At 41.5% G+C, this 22,053-nt stretch overlaps 1 protein-coding gene across 6 annotated transcripts in view; it reads left to right on the plus strand.

Annotated features, from left to right (window-relative positions):
- CELF2 (CUGBP Elav-like family member 2) overlaps positions 1 to 22,053 on the plus strand; it is a 305,972-nt gene that overhangs the window by 118,576 nt on the left and 165,343 nt on the right. For 5 of the 6 annotated variants that reach the window (XM_063099375.1, XM_063099374.1, XM_063099379.1 and 2 more), the window contains exon 2: positions 14,893 to 15,089. In XM_063099375.1, coding sequence (XP_062955445.1) covers positions 14,893 to 15,089 — 197 coding nt within the window. Of the gene's footprint in view, positions 1 to 14,703; positions 14,723 to 14,892; positions 15,090 to 22,053 lie in introns of those variants that run through there. The other variant, XM_063099378.1, reaches the window with a different exon arrangement.

A 22,053-nucleotide genomic window follows, 5' to 3' on the forward strand; every position in this document is an offset into this window, starting at 1 on the left:
TCAACCTCAAGTCCCATAGTCCAAATTGGGTTATTAAATTTAAACATCCTGACTTTTCCTGTATATTCCCTGGATTCAGATTAACACTTTGGCCCTTTGAAAGAATCATATTGCTAGCATCTTGGGTTTTGTGTATGTTTGAATTGTTTTTCCTTTTGTATCTTTTCCACGGGTGGTATAACAGGAAAAAAGACCAGGGAGCGTGAAAGTGAGGATGTTTTGTTATTGTTGTGTTTCGTTTGTTTGCTTTGCCTTTTATCTTGCCTTGAGGGAAGGCTATATTAATTCCTTTTAGTTGAGTGAGGTGGACAGGATTTTGAGCTCTGGAGTCCTTTGTCAGCTTACTGGTCCTGCAGACTTACCAGTAATGTATACACAGGGGCCCACAAGTGGCCTGAGCCATGGTGTAGACCCTATGGCTCCTGAGAGCCAGCTTGGCCTCAAGAGACCCAAAAGATTATTCAGCTTTAAACTAAAAGGAGGCTTGAGGTTGTTTATTCTGGACCAAACCCTAACTTGAATCCCTGGGTATTTAAATATCTCTTGGTGAATTGAGTCAGGGAGCAAGCAATGTAGGTAAGAGTTTTTAGGAAAAGTAGTATATACATTCGTTCTCCTAAAAACTAGAGCATCTGGTTAAAGCCATTCATTCTTTTTCCACTTCCTCCTGAATCCACTCTGGTCATACTAGATGTGACAGACATGGGGAAAGTACCCACCCCTCTGAGAGGGAGGCAGCTGTAGTACAATCTGCAGGAGTCACAGGGAGTTACAACAGAGCATTCCAAAGAGAAAAAGAAACACTTTATGGGGAAGAAGAACTTGTAGCTTCTTTGGAAACTACACTGAAAGTTCCTATAGAAGCACCATGGCCCAGTTATATCCTCGACCTTGGGTTTGACCCCATAATTTTCCTCTTGAAGAGGAAGTTGGGGCTGAGGAGTCAGGAGTGGTAATGAGTGGGGAAGGGAGGAGCCCGCTGTTCCCAGTGTGGAGTTGTAGCAAAAAGCGTTGCCTTGCCCCAGAAAAACATACTCTTGTAGCCACTTCAAAATGGACCAAACTTTGGACAGAGAAAAGAACATTGGGACATCTTGTTCAAGACCGCAAATATTAGGTTGTACAAGCTACAAAGCAATGAGGAACTTAAGGGCAGTGACAATGTGTCATTCATCACTGTGTTCTGAACGTAGTGCCTGGCACAGAGTAGGTCGTCAGTAAACAGTTGTTAAATAAAGGAAAAAATACAGTGGAGTGAATTAAATAACAGTGGAGACTGTGGTAAGGTCAAATAGCATTAACTATGTAGAAGAAGCTGATGTGTACAGGCTTGTCTTTTGTCTTTATGGAGAGACTTTGATTTGCAAAATTATCACCCTTTTAACCTTTTAATTCTGGAGCCTGAAAGATACTATTGAATAAAACATAAAAATCTGCTTTGTTCCTAAGTCATCTTCCCCTCCCCCCAAAAAAGGAAATTCATTTTTTCTTCACTTTCTTTTTGTAAAATCTTCCTTTGAACTGTGCTGTATAGTTCAAAGGAAGACACAGTTCCATAGTCTCAACCTATGTACTCAGAATACATCAAACTTACGTAACTTCACAGTTGTCAGTGTCTCAGACCTGCCAAAATTTCAGTAGCACTTGTTTGGCTGTAGATTAGTCAACGGTGGTTCTGGATTCTGGCGGTCCAGTTAGAGTTATTCAGCAGTCAGGAGCAGAGGGGAAGTGGTGGGTTACATTAGTCCAGGTACCATGAGGCTGGTTTTGTCATTGATTTCTCTGAAGCTCAGAATCTGCCGTGATCAGATTTAGTGAGTTGAGCCCTTGGGTTCCAGAAACAAAGACAGATTACGTGGACCATGTTATAAGAAAAAAGTCTATGATCAGGTGAAGTAAGGCATTTCTGGATGTCAGCTAAAGCATCATTTAATAGGTACCATGACTGGTACCTATTATTCCCAAGAAACCAGCAGTTAATTTTTTTTCTGTCCAGTTTGACCCACCAAATTTGAGCCATTCCACAGAGGTCTCTTCCCTCTCTCTCTTAAATATAGATAGATAGATATTTAATTTTTAATATTCTCTTCCAAGTTTTTTTGACAGGTTATACATATGCTAATAGAAAATAGGCTTATTATTTGAAGCACAGAGCTGCTTGTCACCGAAGCTTCATTAACACCGTTATCACTGCCTGACATTTATCTTATAATTTTCTAGAGCTGACTGTTCTGTCTCCATGGAAACCCAAATTGCAATTGAAACAAGTACGATAATAAAGGCATCTACCAAGATTGACAGCATGCAAAGCCTGGTTGCATTTGTTTATAGTTCCTTCTGTAGCTGAAGCTAGAGACAGAGAATATGCACTTTGGGTGTTCAGGATTAACTCTCTCGTATTATGGGTTGTGCCTGACTCTGCTTATATGGCAAGTTTATTATAGCACCCTTGGTTCTGGTGTTGCTAATGAGGATGATGATTTTTACTGGACTCATCTCATTTCAAGACATTATGAATATTGGGGGCCGAGCCCGTGGTGCACTCGGGAGAGTGCGGCGCTGGGAGCGCGGCGACACTCCTGCCGCAGGTTCGGATCCTGTATAGGAATGGCCAGTGTACTCACTCACTGGCTGAGTGCCGGTCATGAAAAAGACAAAAAAAAAAAAAAAAAAGACGTTATGAATATTGGATGTAAAATTAACTGTGATCTTATTTGGATCCAACAGGAAATTCTTCCTGGATAATTTTGACACATGGATTGTTGATCAGTCCTTAAATTGGCAGTTGTGGTACCTGAATGGATTTCTTTTTGGGCAGGGGGAGCAACCACGGAGTTGTACAATTTTTTTTTCACCTTGATATCGAGGAACCTGTGCTCTTTGAAGTTGATGACTTCACATCAATTTGGTTGGTGCCTCAAAGCAAAGAGTCATGAAACTGGAGTAGGTCCAGAATGAATTAATCTGAAATTAATTTGATTCTGAAAGACTCCATCTGGCTGTGTTTGGGAAAGGCAGTTAGACAGATACATAAACACATGATCATCTGTATTCATTGTGCCAGATGTAGTGTCAAAAAATGAAGAAATGGCTTTAAAAAAATCAGCTATGGGGAATTTTGATATAATGATATTCAGCCTCTTAGAATAACAGCCATTATAATTTAGCACATAATCCTATTTTCATTCTTATTTGTGTAGGGGGTTAGATCTGATGGTGTGTGTTTTAAGAAATAAGAGAATTAAATGTCAGAGCCTATTTTAATTAGTGATTTAAGATGCTGAATGGAATTTATGACATTCTGAGAGAGAGAGAGGGCCTATAGATTTCCAAGCCAAGATGTGGTATTTGGTATTGATTCATCTTAAGATGTAATTTAGAGATTTAAAAACTAGCAAAGTAGACTATCATTTGGACTTTCCCTTTTGATATGTTGTTTTGTAGCATGACAAACGCATTTTTGTATTTTAGGGAAACATGCAGGATAAGCTGACATATGTAGAACTCTGGAAGTCTTCTTTCCGTAACTATACAAACTTGACAGTGTTCTTTTCTCTTTTGCAAATTTCTTTAAGCAGACTATCAGAGGCAAATGTTTTGGACTGCTATCTAGGAATTTAGTACAATCACTATAGAGCACCTGACTGACTTATGTATGTCTGGACAGAAAGATTCGAGAAAATTCATGTTTAGTCCCCTTAGTGGTATCACAGTCATCTATTTGGGGCCTTTTATTTCCAATTTTTAAACCTCAACCATCATCTTTTGTTATGTCTTAAAGAGAAAGAATTAAAGCTTACTTCCAGACCAGTGATGCATTACTGACTTTGGAAAAACAAACTAACAAAAGGGAGCAACTTCTCCCTGCCCATGCTCACCACCCACCTCCCTCATTTCTCACAGCCAAAACAACAACAAAACAAAAACAGGTAGGTAGAAATAGAGCAAGAATATTTAGTAGAACTTAACCCAAACAAAGACGAAGAGTCTAGGCAATATCAGTTGTTGCACTTAATGACAACAAATTAGACATTACACAAATCCTAATACTCAATACACTGTCGTGTTCGAATGAGAAAGTAAAAATCTCAGCTCATCCCTAAGGGATGTCAGTCTGATTAGCTAAGTTTGCAGTATAGTTGAAAGCTTAGCCTTTAAGGTACCAATTCTCTTTATTGTTTCATTTTGAAGGAATTCTCCTTACAGTAAATTATATATTTCTCAGCCATCTTAAGCAGTTCTTATTGAGCATAATGTGACCCTTTAGTTGAGACAAGATTGTCATTATACAAATTAATTATTTGGATGTGCTACTGTCCTTGGGATCTACTAGAGAACATAAGTCGGCTCTGCTAGGAGTGGGCTTTTAACTGCTAGGCTCTTTCAGATTCTCATGTCGGTTGCCTGTCACTACGTGGGCCCTCCTACCTCTTGTTTACTACTGCTCTCCTGTCGGTTTGAAATGCAGATGATCAGGGCTATGAAAAACCAGTGTAAAATAAAATCTTTGAGAAATGCTGAGGAGCTCTTCAAAGGGCTTAAAGGACATAAATGACAGGGTGGGAACTTTGTGGCATACATTTTTGACTGCTCTGAGGTAATTTTTTTTCTTAATTCTACTGCTGGCATTTCACAATGGGTTTGAAGACATTATCACAGAAAGAAATACACTTAAATCTAATAAAATCTTAACCTGCAGAAAAACATATCTTCACAAATGGATTCTATTTTCTGATCTAAACTATGGTCATTAATATGATGTAATTAGTTCACCTTTGCTGTGAACTTTTGATTTTCCATATCAGTGGAAGGAAACTGTGGCATTAGTAATCTCCAGTGCACTTACATCAAACCTCATACTGCTGGCTGCATTCCTTAGGTTGGCATTCCATTTCCTTTGTATTCCTTGATTACACATCATTTATGACTGAGAAAGTAGGCCAAAAGCAGGTTGAGGAGAGACCAGCCTGAGATTAAATTTTGCCATTGATAAATTATAAAATGAATAATGAATGGACAGATAATCAATATTTAACAGAAAGGTAGATAGAGTTCTGAATGCCAGGAAAGCACAAAGGTCAGCGAAGTCTTTGTCCTTCATTACAAAAGAGGAAAGCCCACTGAATGGTTTTGCAGTAATTCAGGTACAACAAGATGACAGCCAGAATTAGGACAGTGGTTGTGTGGGTTCAAGTGGACCCAGCAGGCATTTAGAGAAAAATGGGCATGACTCAGTAACTTATTTAGTAGTAGGTGTATTGACTTTCAGATTTAACAGAACAGTACTAAGTGGGATAACATGTTTCTTTATAATAGTGGTGGCAAATTACATAATGTGTGATTTAATCTTTATGACTTTTAAGACTTCTTGCTGTATTAAATCTATTCAAAAAATATGTATTGAGGATATACTGAGACTGAGTTCAATGCACTGTGTTCATCTTCCAAATAAGGCCTTCCCCAACCACCTTATTTAAAATCGCAGCCCTATGTCCCTATCTCCCCTCCCTTTTTTATTGTTCTTCATTGAAATGATCTCTTTCTTACATAAGATTTACTTATGTTGCTTATTTTATGCCCCCCCCCTAGAATAAGCTCTGTAAGGGCTGATTTTTTTCCCCCAATTTTACTCATTGCTGTATTCCCAGCAGCTTGAATAATGCCTGGATTGTAAGGGTCGCTTTATAAATATTTATTGAATTAATGATTGTGTAAGACATCCCTGTCATGAAGAATTTCACAGTTTCAGCATGTACCTGATTGGGGGTTCAGTTAATTATTGTTTCTATAGATTCAGCGGTCAAAGAAGGGAAGAGGTTACAGCAACAGTAAGCAGTCAATCTGTGTTATATGAGTGTTCTGTGTAAGACACTGTTCCTGTCCCCACATTGTGGAGAAGGGGCAGCGTGGGGTGGGATTTTGAGCCAGTAAGTAAAACAGAAGTTGAACATGAAACCTAATTGGAGGAAAAGACAGGAGAAGATTATTTGGGGATGTGCTGAATTTAAGGTGGTGCTGGAGCGTTTTGTTAGATCAGAGTTGAATGGTCAAGATCAGGAAAGTTATTTTCGTACGAATCCTAGTGAGCAGCAGGCATATTTGAGAATGGGTAACCTTTCCACAGGAGTTAGCACAGAGGGCAAGTGACAAGTGGAGGTGGAAGAGGCTTTGCATCACAGGCTTCCAGGATATGGCTGCGTTTCTAGCATAAGTGGGGGACTGGACTATGCCCCCTGTGGGAGGCCAAGAAAGCACATGATCTCTGTCTCTGCCAGGGGTCTGTGCTGGTGCTTCCTCTTCTGGTGGCTTGGTGGAAGAAGGGAGCTGCTCCTGGGGCTGCTTTCCCTAAAGTCCCAGCCCCCTTATGAGAGTTGCATCCTTCTATTTTTGTTTGTTTGTTTCTTTCTATCACATTCCTAGCTAAGCAAAATGGTGCATCTTATTATCCTTGGCCTTTGAATCTTTTTTTTAATTCCATTTAAACATTGACCACGGGGCTATAGTGTGGTTATAAAGCTGAATTCCCAGTCTCCTTGGCCAAATTAGTCACTTGTGTTTGGTTTACTACGAGCCCTTATATGTATTTTGGTTTTATGTTGTATGCACATCTGTCTCTTCTAATTGGCTATGAGTAGCTTAAGGCCATAAATTACACATTTTTCATCTCTCTCCCCTTCAGACCTAGCACTGTGCCTGACATAAAGCAAGTCCTTTTCAATAACTGTGTAAGAATGAGAAGGAAAGAAAAGGACTTTGTGTGAGGGTAGAGTTCAGGTGTGTTTGAAATTCCGCACAGGGGCACTGTCTGCTTCACTTTCATCACCAGCGTTTCTGCAGTGAGTGGAGAGAGTTGTGAATTCACCCTGACTGCTTTCTCTTGAGTAAATAATCCAGGCAAAATATTTTCACCAGTGGTGAAAGCAGGAGCTGTTTGCCTTGAGGAGCACAGCTGTTAGTCTGCAGGGAACCAGGCTTGTGTCTGTGCTCTTTGCCCTCTTGATGCCTGCCCTTATTTTCATCACTTGCTGCTTGGCAGTGAATAGGAGGGACATTTTTGTTGGAAATCAGTGTTCACTTTGGGAAGTGCGGGTCCGTGTTGAACTCCCCCCACCCCCCCCCGACATTTGTCTTCATTTTATAATGATTCACTTTTCAGTTAATTGATGGCCAAAGGGTCTCCTCTCAATCGTCCAAAAGAGCCATTTCCAATTATTTGCCCACAGCAAACAGAAAAAATCTGGCAGAGGGTTTAGGTAAATCAAGGCTGGAAAGCACCGAGATCTGCCAGCTAAAGTGGGGACTCCCCAAGGAGTTTCCTCATCTGTAAAGTAGGGGTAGTAATACTAACCTCAGTCTCAGAGGATTCATTGGTACGAACCCCTAAAGCACTGGAAATGTGAAGCCCTCTGTAATTCTTCCCTGTGATGATTATTTACCTATTGCCATTTCTAAAAGTTCATCTAAAACACCCACCTCTCCCTGTGCAGCTGCCTCCTGCTCAGTCCTGAAATCCACTGAACTATTTCTGATAAATCATTGAAGGAAATGAGCTCCCTGTGCAGGGGCTATCTCTAGCTGATGCCTCGCTGCCTTGCCAGCGAAGGTTTTTGTATGTTGGGCCATCAGCTACCCCCTGGATGCCTCCAAATTTACTTCTTTGTGGGGGTTTTCCAGCTTCCTGCTTTTTACTAGCAGTCAAATTGAGATAAGGTAATAAGGTTTCCCTTTTACTTGATGAATACAAATGCCTGAGTTCTGTGACCTTTTCTGCAGGAACAGTTCCCTACGAGTCATGGTTGCATTTTGCCCTGGCAAGTGAATGTATAGCTTTAGACCACCTCTGACCAAATAAAATCCAATATTAACTCCAGTAATCTAGCAAAACGCCTGTCACAAATATATTCTTTCCTAGTTGTCATCTGTGAATGAACATGATGTCCTGTGCATTCTTAACAATTTTTTTTCCCCAAATTTTGTCAGAGCCCGGGCATGAGCATATTATATGTGCGTACTTACAGGAAACTTGAACCTTTTTTTCAGAGGAGCTCAAACTAATTGATTTACAATTTGACCACTTGGAGAAGAGCTTTGCCTCTCTCAGATACTTAGGGTATTATTTGCTCCAGTTAGTCTTCCGTGAGGATCGTAAGGAGTCGCTAGCTGATGTATGGCCATCTCACCTCAGAATGTGGGGCCTTGTTTTATAATAGGTGTGGTGTGGCTGTGACTCAGAAGGTTTTGCTGCACTTGATAAACAGAAACAAAACCTTCCAGGTAAATACAGGAGCATGATTACTTTGACATCCTACTGGTGATATAACTGATATCCAGAGAGTTCTGTTAAGTTTACCAAAAGTAGTCAGCAACATAGGACCCCACTACAGTATGTAGCCGTCAGACCAGTGGCAAACTACGCCCTGTTGAAAGGCAGTCCCAGAAGATGGAGCTTTTCTTTATAAGAGCCATGACTTGGTGCATTTTAAAAGGGAGTTGCAATTCCCAAAGCTGGAGGTTGGATGACAGTGATTCCCCTTCCTAAATGCAGAGTCTGTGGTTATTTTAGAGGAGATGGGGAGCCTCCCTAGGCTGGGGCTGTGTCTGAGTTTCTGATGTGCTCTCCAGAGTGCAGCGCAGGCAAGAGCTGATGCTCATAACCCAGGTGCGGTGTTGCCAATCTGTGAAGAGAATGTTCAGAAACAAAAAGCAACACCAAAATGGACAATGTAGGAGATTATTAGTATTAATGAACACCATGCCCATCCTGTTGCCCCCAGGGGCATAGGCCCCTCACCAGGTTCTTCCTGCTTGTGCCTCGTGTACTCAGTCTTGGACAGTTTCCTGTGATAACCAAAGCCTGTTTCTTTGTGTGCTATTACTTAAGCACAAGCAATATTAAAAATGATTCTGAGAAAATTATATTAAGTGAAACAAGTCAGGCACAGAAAGAGAAGTACCACATGTTCTCACTTATTTGTGGGAGCTAAAAATAAATAAATAAACACATAAACAAACATAGGGTGGGAGGAGAAGAAGACAACAATCACAACAATTCCTTGAACTTTTTAAGACAAGTGAACAGATATGATGTATGGGGGGAGGGGAGAGATGGAGGGGGGAAGAGGAACAGGTAAAGGGTCATGAAAATCGACTACAATATATATTGAGAAGTTAAAATAAAAATAAAAATAAAAAACCAATTCTGGAGCCATTTGAAAGAGTGGCTTGTCAGCTGACTGAGATGATGGGACTGCAGTTAGGATATTAGGAGGAGCACTGCCACAGACAGAGCAATGGTGCTCTGGCAGCACCCCCAAGCTCTGAGTCTGCAGACTGCTCTCCACAGTGTGAAAGACACCTTGTCAGCTCTCTGGCCTGCAGCCTTAGTCGCCTGTGAGCCTGGGAGAAGGGGAATCACACCAAGATTTTAGGCAGCTGGTCATATTATCTAAATTATTTTTCCATAAATCAGTCTCTGGGTCCAAACCATAACCACATAATTCTAGGAACTCCAAGCCAGATGGGAGCTATTTTATCTTTGTTTTACAATTGAGGAAACTGAAGTACAGATTGGTTACATGATTTGCCTGAGATCTCACAGTTAAGTTGATGTTGAGCCACGACAAGAACCCAGGCCCCCCAACCCACTTATCTACTGACCTGCTGCTTAGTGCCTCACCACTGCTATTTAGCACCAATGTCATCTTCCTGGCCCTGCATTCCTACTTTTCCAAAACAAGCTCCCCACAGGATGATGTTTAGGTGAATCTCAACTCTAATAAGTTAATTAATTCATTAATTAATTAAAGTTAAATAATATTAAAAACTCAGTTCCTCTTTTGCATTAGCCACATTTCAAGTACTCATTAGCTACAGGCAGCTACCATATTGGATTGCAGATACAGAACATTTCCATCATGGAGCAGAGTTGAATAGTAGTGATGTAGGTCATTTCAATGAATAAAAAAAAGTAAGAGCAAGAAAAATTTTTCCAAGACAAGGCATCTTTTTGTGTAGTTTTGGGTTTAGTATGGATTCTGAAGGTGGCATTTTATGTCTTTTTTTCAACAAAAATAAAGTTATTTATACCTACATGGCATTTCTCATAGCCATTTAGTAAGTTTGTTCTTCCTTTTATATAGATAAGGAAAATATAACACAAAGTTATTCAGGGAAAAAGATGAAAGAAATCTCAGTTCTTTTGTTTCTATTCTCCAAAGGAGACCTGCAAATCACTGGGCCTTATAAAAGCTTGTTGACCTGGAATTAATAACAGTAATAGTAATATGTTCAATCGGTTATAATAATTTTTTATAAAAATGTTTTACTGCTTAGAAGAACCTCAGGAGATTTTGCATATTCTCTGTTGATCTAGTTCTTTTTACTCAAAAATAGAGTAGGGAAGTAGGTCATTGCCTGTGCTAAAAGCAAAAAGGAAGCACTCTCATTTTTTTCCCCAAACACCATTACATTTTCATCTTGGCTCTGAGACTGATACCATCAATGCCCGCTGGCTCAGTGCTCTCTGACTGTGGTCTCATTCCATATGGCATCTGTCCTAGAGGAGCCTTATAGTTGGCTTTTTGCCAAGGGCACAAGTGGAATTGGCACTCAGGATCTTGTTGCAATTTGCAGGCAAGGTGCCAACAGAGATGTATGTGCTTGTGTCCAGGGCCTGCACGTGGTCACTGAATCCATGGAAGACATCTCCCTAGAGAAACCCAGTTCGTGGAATATTAAGCAATGACAGTTGGACTTTCAGTCTTAATTGTATCCACATTCTGTAGGCACCATTTCTTAAGGGTGTGACATTGGAAAAGACACTTTACCTCTGTGACTCTGTTGCTTCATCCTCAAAACAGAGGTAATGATTCCACTGGAGCTGTCATGATATTGTATGTCATGTACTTGGCAAAGGTTTCTGGCAAAGAGTAGTCCCTCAATAAATATTACTTGAATTTGAATCTAAATTTCTGCACTGTAAAAGGCACTATGCTGAGTGCTGAGGATGGCTAAGGAGTGAAGAGAAGCAAGCTAGTCCAATTTTCTAAGCCCAAGATCAGATTCCCATAAATACATGGTCTTGCTGAGGGTCTTGCTGAGATTTGGGGTGTCTGTTTCCATAATTACTTCTCTATCAAGAGCACATTGGCTCTCCGTGGCCTCTGGCATGTACCCCCACAGATTTAACTGTCGAACACATAATCTCTGTCTCGCTTAGAAGTGTCAGTGCCTACAGCCCTATGAGGACAGTGAGTCTCCACTAGAAATGACCATCAGCCAGGAAGAAAGTTGGGAGTTCAAAGGAGGAGGAGCTGGGTGGATTAGCACAAAGTTAACCAAGCTGTTGCAATACCATCAGGATTCAGAGCATGGGATTCAGCAGCACTGGGGTAGTTGGTGCAACAGGACCACCTAGTCAGCATAGAAGCTTTTGATCAAGAAGGTGTGGTAGTGGTGGTGCTGTTTTTAATTTATATGACAACTATATATCATTGGATTTACTTAAGGAATTGTCATGCCCTTAGCACTTATGCAAATCTTTGGAACAGTTATTTGCAAAAAGGCAAGTCATTAGGAAAGGATGTAGATGTGGATGGGAGGTTCTCATCCTCATGACTGTGGGAATAGAGAGGAAGAGAATCTGTGGAGATGGAGACATGCTTATGTGAGTATTGGGAAAATATGGGTAGTAGAGTAGCCTTAAAAGACTCCTAAGTCCAGCACTTTGCACCCTCTTTCCCACAGACAGAAAGAGGATAGGTGTATGCACGTGTTTCTTTTCATGCTTTTATTTGTCATTGTGATTCCAGGGACCCCATATGGCTTGCTCTTGGCTTTGTCTTCCCATTGATTCGCAATGAGATATTCACTCTCAACACAAGCTGGACCAGATAGAATATTTGGCCACGTGATGGATTAGAAATAGTTTGCACTCTGTAGCCTAGTGGGCATAGGTTTGAATTCTAGCTCTACAATTTATAAGCTAGTAATCTTAGGAAAGGAACTTATTTCTCAGATGTTGGCATTGGGAAAATACTACTTTCTCATAAGATTGTTATAAGGATTAAAAATGTAAAGCAGCTAGCACAGTATCTGGTATATAAGTGTTGACTGAAAGATACATGTTATTTTTACTTAGGGTATGAATTGTGTTCGAATCTATACTATAAAAATTTTGGATTTAAAAGTAAGGTTGTGATGGCCACTCATTTCAAGTGCATCACAAATGCAAAGAATGGGTCAACAGTAGAAATAGCTGACACTTACCGAGCACTTACTCTGTTCCATGCCTGTGCCATAGGAAGCGGTAGTGCCAGGATTCAGAGTGCATGCCCTTAGCCACTGCACTACACTGCCTCAGGATGATAAGAGGTCTCTAGGCATCTGTGAAGGATGGCTGATAAGAGAGGAATTAATAAATATGCACTCACTAACATGAGGATCAAATGTGTAAGGTGTAAGCCCTCTTCTCAGCTTTTTTGTGTGACTTGGTGAGTCTGTATTTTGTGAGAAAATATAAATGGCCTCTCATTTGAAAAAACATTGAGGAATGCTTGCTCTAGAATTCTAAGCTTAGATATTAGGGCTGGTATACTGCCACCTAACCTCCCTCTCCCTAGCCGCCCCCCCACCCCCCTTCCCGGCCACATTGCATTAATGGTGCTCTGTACAGACAAGATGCAACAGCTCCATTTTTTGAACTTCCGTTCTCTGTTAGCCGAGACCTGTGGCAGTGCCTTCCTCTTCATTCTCGCTGATTGTCAACAGCAATAACCACAAGTCCTTCCTGTCCCATAAATAAGTCTTGCCACACTCGCAGCGTGCTGTGAACACCACATTCTGTACTGCAAGGGGCCCTGCCACCTCCACCCTGCTGCAGTCACAGCTCCACAGGGTTAAGGTGTTTATTGAATTCACAGAGTGAGTTGAAAAGTAGTATAGGTACATAAGAACAAGATGAATGATCTAGCTCTAATGTAAACATGCGTTATATTACACCTAAATTGTTGAAAGAAGATTTTGTACTCAATATTTTATTCAGTGGAATAGTTTTCATAACAATAAGGTTGATTAGAGAAAGCTCTGAAATTGCTTCAAGTAAGACAATCTCAAGGATTAAAAAAATAAAGTGGTAAAATAGGGGGATAAGAACAAGTAGAAATTGAAGCCTGGACCTAGTAAAGAGTATTTGACAGCCTTTTTCTCTCTGGATTCAGGATTCTTTTTTTAGTAGGTTTTAATTCAGGATTTTTAAAAAATAGGTTTTTGGTTTTTTAACCATCAGTGTTGTCTATTTTCCTGAGGGCTCAGGACGAACCTAGACCCACAGCAAATCTGGTGTATTTTTTGATATTTTATTTTAACCAAATAAAGAACTCTGCTGAAAATCTTTGAATACCTCTTCCTATTACCCAGCGGCTACAGTGAAATCACACCTGCCATTTGCAGTTTAGTTTTAGTCAGTGTGTCCCCTTTCTGACCTTTCTGCTTGTTGGGGTAGGGGATGGTCATGGGCAAGGTTCTGTGGATGCTGTCTGCTGGCTTTTCATTTGTTTAGGTGCATTATGTTTTCACAGGCTGAGAAGTTAAACCAAGAGCCCAGTACTGCAAATGAGTGCTGCTCAGAGGCATTTAGCCTTGACACTTGGCAGAGTAGATGAGTTGAGGGTTCATTTGGAGCGGGGGAGGGCAAAGTGTGTATGATTTTGCTTTTACTATTTACTCCAGCTCAAATAGGGAGGGGTGGGGGGGTCCAAGTAGAGCAGGAATGTCTTCCTCATCATGTTACATGATTATGACTAGAACTGCAGGCTTAAACAAGTGTTCCCTTCCAAATGGGAGTTTTGGAAACATTAAGTAAGACTGATATGTAAAAGCTTATGGTTTTGCGCTTTGTATCACCCCCAAATATTTACTGAAGCTAGAAGAAAAGGCAGACTTTCTTTTTTTTCTCTCCTAAACGTGTGATTGTTTAGAACTCAAGTGTAACATCTGGAAGTCAGATATACAGAGAGCAATTTATGGAGTGTGAAAGATTTGAAATATTCAGTGTCCTTTAGTGGGAACTCAACTTTCTGGGGCTGCATTTTTTTTTTCTTCCGGCACAAAGCAGGCAATTCTGAGATCGCTTTTGCCTCTCTGAATTAAACCCTTTGTGCGTGGGTCCCATAAACAATGTGCTTTTTAAAGGAGAGCCCCCTCCCAGCTCCGGCCCTTTTCTCCAGCGTGGGCAGCCAATCAGCTGCACAGAGCTGCATAGCTGGAGCGCTTTCCATTCTGAGCAGCCACAACGTACTAATTTGATGCACACATGGATGCCTCTCTCACTCTGCAAATTCATCACCAGCATCTTGCATTAGTCATCTGACGGACTGCCAAGTGTTTCATTTTCCTTCCATGTGACTTTATTATTACCACCTCTCTCCTCTCTTCCAAAAACCTCCCAAAAAAGGGGCGGGGAGAAGGGAGGGGGAGAGAAATCCAGCCCTGCCTTTCTTTCCCGGTGATAGCCAGTGTGGGGCTGATAATGCTGCCGATGCGTTGATGGCTGCCTCGCGGAGTGAGCCCTGCACTTAACTTGCAGCTGCCTCCTAAGCCCGGTTTCCGAGATGTCCACGCCCCGGGTGACAGCCGGCGGGGCGCAGCCCTGTGCTCGGGCGGCGATGCAGAACAGCGGCATGCAGTGAAAGCCTCGCCGCTGCCGCCGAGGAGCAACCTAATGGTGCCTCTGCTTTGTTTTAGTTCATCAAATTTCTACGACTCATTAGGCACTTTCCCCGTGCTCCTCTTCCTCCTCCTTCCGCCTCCCCACCCCTTCAACCCCCACTAGTTTTTCCTTCCTGTCCCTCGCTGTGCAGCCCTAACTCTGGCTCCCGGTTCCCTTTTTGACAGTAACGGCACAGCCAACAAGATGAACGGAGCTTTGGATCACTCAGACCAACCAGACCCAGATGCCATTAAGATGTTTGTCGGACAGATCCCCCGGTCCTGGTCAGAAAAGGAGCTGAAAGAACTTTTTGAGCCTTACGGAGCTGTGTACCAGATCAACGTCCTCCGGGACCGGAGTCAGAACCCTCCCCAGAGTAAAGGTACAGACAGTGCCGGGTGCGCGCGGCGGGGGTCATCTAGGTGTCCAGATGGGCATCGCTGGGCTGCGGGAGCCGCCTGGAGCCCGCAGCCTGTGGGGGAAGAAGGGAGGGCACGCTGGGAGTGGCCGGTGCTGGTGGCCGCAGTGCTCCTGGGGCTCCTCCCCAAGCCCCCACCCGCTGGGACAGGTGGGATGCAGGAGGGAGAGAGAGGAGGGGCCGAGGGAGAGAAGGAGGCTGAAGGCCCCCAGCGCCTCCATCCAGGCGCGTGATTGCTCCCGTGAGGTCACTTTCTAGGCAGCGCAGGCTCTTCTTGGGCGGGGTGGCTGTTTATCGAAGGAATAGTGTTCCTCAGCCTTGCATTTCACAAGCTAACTCTTTCTACCCCTGTCTTCCTCTGGTTGCCTGTGTGATTACGATTGCACTTCACTTTCTCATAGCCTGTGGGGACCTTGAAATGCCTTATGAACAGTTAGTATCATGCTGCTGGTGGGAGGCAGAAAGGGCTCACTTTTAGGAAGGACGTTCTTTCTTGGGGGCTAGGTGGGGCTCGTTAAGTCAAGTGTGCCTTCTGGAGCAGGGAGTAGCGCCCTAGCGGCCCGAAGTGGTTAGCACACCTTCAAAAATGCTTGAGGTGTAAACCCTTATCCATGGTAGGATTAAAGAGCACAATCTGGTGGTTGTTTCTGCCTCCATTTTAAGATGATGGTTATAGGGGTGATGGGGGTGCAGTTATTAAAATAGAGGCCAGAAACCATTGTACCGGGTTGACATTTTTGTGTGCTGGGGTCTCTGTGCAGACTGAATTTTAAAATATCTCCTCTACTGCTACCACTTAGTCTCTTTCCCTGTTTTAACCTTGCTTTGGTAATTTTGTTCTTTCTCTGTTCCTGATCTCTCAATTTCTCTGCTCAGAGCTTCTCTGTCTTTCTGTGTGTTTCACAGTCTCTTTTTCTCCATGCCTTGGTATTTCGGTCCAGCATTTTATTTTATTTTCATGTGGCTTCTCATAAGAGTTCCTAAAAACTCATTGTTTGGCTTGTAAATACTCGTACACTTTAGTTGGGCATGAGAACAGTGGTACATACTTTTCTCTGAGCCTTTTTCTTACCGGCAAGGTGAAAGGATAGGACTAAATCTTTAAGACTTTCACATTCTGTGTCTCTCAGAAATGTTGGGCCAACCTTTGTTCCCTATAGTTGCTGAGATCTCGTAGGACTTTTGGGAGCCTTTTAAGGAATTTAAGAGCTCCTAGCCAATAATCATTTTATAAAGGTAAACCAACATGCCTTCAGAATATGTTCTTAAGACTCTAGTTTTTTATCTCAGTATATCATATAACACCAAGGTTGTTTTAAAAAGCACACAGAATTTTGTCACCACAAACTTGATTTTCCCCTAACTTGAAAAGTAGAAAATTAGATGTCTAAAAATTGGTAGAATTAAAAACCCCACAAATTAGAGCACTATTGACAACTTTTATTGAACATATTCTGAAACTGTTTACCTACATGTTTCCCAAATGGAGAAGATGGGAGTTTGTCTTAATAATTAACTTTAACAGTATGCTGTTGAGGAAAGATGGGGTAATGTATGGGACTAGAGCTAAGGCATCACCAAATGGGGAAGGGTCTCCCACCCTCTAGAATGTCACCTACAGAAAAAGAAGCCAGAGGCAGTAAACTGTGCTTTAGTGCAATAACAATAGTTTGTCCTTGGCTAGGAAAATATGACTCTAAATTCTGGTTTATTGGCTTTTTTTCAAAATGATCTCTGACAAAATGACCAGAGCTCATTTATTGTTATAAAGCCTTGTTACTTGCATTTTAGCTTTTGAATACACATGTGTTAAGCTTGGTCAAAAAGACCTTTTTCCCAGTCATGTAAATAATTCTGTGTGGACTAGTTAGTCTACCATTTTCTCTTTTCCCCTGATGTTCCTCTGAGCGACATCTTTACCAGACTATATTTGAGACTGTATATTTTGTTAACTTCCATTAGGTCTTATAGCTAATTTCATGAAAATAGCTTGCAGAAGTCCAGTGTCTTGAAGGGGAAGGGAAGTCCAGTGAGGGAACTAACTTTTTGAGCACTTACTATGTATTGGGCCTTATGTTAGGAGCTTTACATATATTCTCATTTAGTCCTTACCAAAATCCTGAAATTAGATGATATTAGTCACATTTTACAGATGAGAAAACTGAGGCTCAGAAAAAATTAAGCAATATAGCCCAGTTTACCCAGCCAGTACATGACAGAATAGAGATTTGACCATAGTCCATCTGTCTCTGTGTACTACATCATTTTGCCTGTCGGTGAGATAAGACAAAATTGGCCCTGCTCTGCTCCATTCAGGGCTTGGGTTAGAGGCCTTCTTTATCTAAGTGTTTCCCAAGTGAAAGGAAGGAATTTCACCCTTTAAGAGCAGGGTAGGATTTCATTTCTGTCTTTATGTTTAGTTTTTATACTCATGGGTTTAGATTATACATCACTCCAACTCATGGTATCATGGGATAGGAGTTACAGATGAAATCATTCAAATCTTACCTTTGGAAATACAGGTCAATTCCCATTACTGTGAACTCGAAGTCTCACATCAAATATTGCTGAAGTACGTGGGCTGTCAGCCAAAGCTTGAAAGGGTTTTTGTTATACAGACATCTCTGTTGTAAAGGTATTTGTTGTAATGGGATTTGAGCTGTATTATGACATTCCTCTCGGAGGATTACAGCCCTTAGCTGCTTACATATAGAGAGCAACAACTACTGCTCGCTTTGTATTGATACCTGTGTGTTCATATGTTATCTGCCTGTTCGTATGTAAAATAGGACCTCAAATTTACATGGATTCTGACTCAGTCAGCAGAGTACAATTATCATGTTTTCACAGGGCTGATGTCAGAGTCTCAGAAACTAGAATTATTGGAGGCTCTGCCTGAATGTGGTTTAAATGATCTAAGTAAGGCTTTTGGAGTGGCCTTGATTCATTGCATTATCAACATTGATGGATCCAAGGAGAGAGACAAAATTAGGCTATTATCTAATCCAGGTGAATTAGAGTTTTCTCTCACTTTACATTTTATGTTGTTTAGTCATGAGACACCAAAACTTTGTCCTATTTTTGAAATCATGCTTTAAGAATTAGAGTCTAAGCTATCTATTTCTTCTCCCTGTAGATGTATATATTGACCAAGCAGGGTCAGCAACTCTGGGTTATCTGGCTTTGTAAACTATCCCACCTGTTAGAACTTACAAAGAGCATGTTTTATTCACTGGTTATCTGTTGAGTCTATGGATGGTGAGAAATACCACACAGTAGTTAAGAGCATGGCTTTTGAAATCAAACAAACCTAAGTTCAATTTCTGGCTCCACTACTTCCTAGGTATTGGCCTTGGGAACATTACTTAATCACATCTGAAAGTGGAGACAGACCTCATAGGGTTGCTGAGGTAGTGAAGTTATGTGCTTTGCACAGAGCTGGACTATGGAAGGAGCTTGTTAAGCTGGTGATTGTTATTATGGTTGTTATTATTATCTTCACCATCACCATTTTCAAGAGCCTAAGATCTAATAGGGACAATAAGGTAAGTGAACATAATTTGAAAGAACTTGAGATAAGAGTAAGAAAGAGATGGGCATACTGGGACTATGGAAGTTCAGAGAAGGAATAATAACTTGCAGCTTACATGAGAAAGGAAAAGATGGTATCTTTCCCAAATCTTGAAGACTATAATAGTACTTCAGTAAGTCAAAACAATGTTGAACATTACAAGTGGATGGACTGGCTTGATTCAGGCATGTAGGTGAGAAGGTGCAGGGCATGTTCTGGAAACTGAATTCTTCCAGAGTTCAGAGGAAATGTGAAATACATGAAATGAAGTAGAAGAGAAAATCACAAAGCCTAGAACTATAGGCAAGGACTAGTTCTTAGAGGCTCTTCATTCTCAGGCTAAAATATTGGAAATTTCTTTGTTAAACAAAGAAGGATATTTTGGCAAAAAGAGGCCAGGAGACTGGTGCAGTGTGTTGATTTGTGTTGAGAGGAGGGTGCTGTCTGAAATGGGAATGAAAAGGCAGGAAGCGAGTGGTGCAGATATGACTGCGGTGGAAGGAAGGAGACTTGATAATAAATTGGGGCAGTGATGGCCAGGAGGTTCTGACTCAACTGGAAGAAGTGGGAAAGTGGTCAGCAGTGGTGGGAACAAGGGAGAGGCATATTGTGTTAAGTTTTGATTGTGCTGAACCCAAGGTCACAGACAAGAAGCATAAGATATGATTGAAGAACTTGAGAGCATTTCAGAAGAAGGTCAGGGTGGGGAGAAGAATTACAGAGGTATAAGTGGGGGGCTGTGAGTGTAGACTCCCCTTTCTAGTAGTCTGGTCATGAAAGAAAAGAGAGCTTAGGTATGCAGGTTTTTGTTTGTTTGTTTAACCAAGTTATAAGATGTAGAGCAAAAGGAGATAGTGAAAGTGTAAGGACAGGAATCAGGTTCTTGAAGAGACAGAAGGACAAGCTGAAGATCACATATAGAAGGTGGCAAGATACTTCGTTTGAGACAGCAAGGCAGTTAGGGGGAAGTAACAACAGAAAATTTCAGCATAATAGAGGGAAATAGACTCTCAGTACAGATGCCCTCCGTCTTCTCACTAAATAGTAAGTTTCTAAGAAGGCTGGGTAGAATTGAAGAGTTAAGAAGAATAGAAAAGTTTTTAAATGACTGCTTTGGAAAATTCAAAAGGGAAAGAATTGCAGAACTGTGGAAGAGCAGAGAAGGCCCAGTTATACTTAAGTTGAGTGGATTTAGAGTGGGCCCTGATGTTTGTGGTTCTCGGACTACCCATCCATGAATGAGCAGAGAGATGGAGTCATAGGGAACCTAGAGTTGGAGGTGACCAAGGCAGATAGGGTAACAGGTCAGGAAGGGTAGCAAATGTGTTAGAATATTCTCTGAGGCCTGACACAGGGAAGACAGAAGAAGCAAAATGTAGCTCCTGGTCTGGGAAGTAAAGAAAGAGTTGAGGGGTTAGAGATCAAGGTGTGGTAGAGGAAGGGGAGACATGGAGATCATGTTCAGCCCAGGCCGAACTCGAAACTCTTAGGTGGTAGGTAAATTAAATGCCTTGGGCCATCAGTCTCTCCATATTTTAGTCAATCAAAATTATAATTCGGGATCACAGCATCCTGAAAAATATACTATATAATGAATGTTATTTACATTTTTCTGAACTTAAATGGTTAGGTATGGTTACTCTGATTTTACAGGAACGGAAATTGAGTGACTAGGTTAAAGTCATTTAGCTTTGAGATTGGAAGGTAGGCAGCAACCTCAGACCTAGCCTAAGGCTTTGTTGATCCGTTTTACTGTCTCTCTTTTGGCGACTTCCCAGCCAAAAGAGAAATAGAAATGGGAAGTGGCTTGTATTGACCATCACTATGTACCATAGGCCCAAAGAACAAAACTTCCTTTTTTCTTGAAATATATTGAGAGGTCATGGCATAACTGCTCTGCAGCTGCAGCTCTTTAGTTCTAAGAGCCCACAGTTTTCTGGGTGAAACAAAAATTCATGGTTCCTTTGGAAAGGGTTATTACCTTTAAGTTTCAAAAGAACGGCTTTGTGGTGGTTACGATACTATTGCTTTTTCATCTTCTCGTTGGTCAAGTGACACTGGGGACTGGCCCTGCTGATCTTAGAATAGAATGGCAAGTTGTTGCTTTCCACCTTAAAGGCATTGCTTCAGTCTTCAAGAATTAGTTAATAAAACCTTTGTTTTAATCTCTCCCAGTTCAATACAACGGAAAAGTTTTTCTGAGAAAAAGACTAGATGGCCAGGGAGTGAACAGGGAGAGGGGAAAAGGAAAAGGAGAAGGTAAAAAGACACCGAAGCCTAACTGTACTGATTCCAGAATTTGGCAGAGGGACAGCCCTGAATCCAGAAGCTTCTTCTGTGCTATGGTAGAATGAGAGTAGGCCTTGAAGTCAGAAGACTTACGACTGGTGCTTAGTATTGCACACTAGGTTAGAGAGTGAGCCTGAACTTCCTTGCTGATACAGTAGAAATAATACCTACCTCATGGAGCTGTTCCACATACAGTAAGAGAACAAATGTGAATGCTGCTGGTGTAGTCTAAAGAGAGTTGATAGTCTTATAAACTTTATTCTCTTCTTCTTTAAAATGTTAAGAATTTGTGAAGAATACCCTTGGCCTTTTTCTTTTTTCTTTTTTCTTTTGTGACCGGTAAGGGGATCGTAACCCTTGGTTTGGTGTCGCCCGCATCGCGCTCAGACAATGAGCGCACTGGCCATCCCTATATAGGATCCGAACCCGCGGCGGGAGCGCTGCACTCTCCCGAGTGAGCCACGGAGTCGGCCAGCCCTTGGCCTTTTTCTGAAAGAAATGATGTTGGAGGGGACAGGGTGGAGGTGGAGAGGTTCACTTTCACGTTTCATGCCTTTCCTTTCTTCCTGAGAACCTCTGTCAGAAACTTCCCTTAAGGAGTAGAAGTGGACTTAGAGCCCGTTTATTTAAATGATGTCATCTCAAAATCAGTAATTATGAAAGAATTCAAAACACAGGAAGATGAACCCATGCTATATTTTAATACATACAAGTAAAGGAAAGGATAGGATTTCTGTCCTAAATTTCTTGAAAACTAGGGTGGCTGCCCTCGATTTTCTGGGACAGCCCCAGTTTTGGTAGAACTACCTCAGTGGCCCACAGGAAGGATGCTTTCATACTGAATTCATTTTATGTTGGCAAAAATATCTGTTAGTTATTACAGCATCCTTTCGTTGTTGGCTGTCCAAGGACCCACAGGATAAACATAAAATGAGGTCAGAATTTCTATATTGATGTAGGCAGGGATCCTTATCACATCTTAGTGAAAGATGGATTTACTAGTTATATCCTATGGTTATATTAAAAGACTTAACAATTCATTTTTTGAAATGGAGTTTTTAATTATTT

Source organism: Cynocephalus volans, chromosome 6, assembly GCF_027409185.1.
Source record: "Cynocephalus volans isolate mCynVol1 chromosome 6, mCynVol1.pri, whole genome shotgun sequence".
In the NCBI taxonomy this organism is placed as follows: Eukaryota; Metazoa; Chordata; class Mammalia; order Dermoptera; family Cynocephalidae; genus Cynocephalus; species Cynocephalus volans.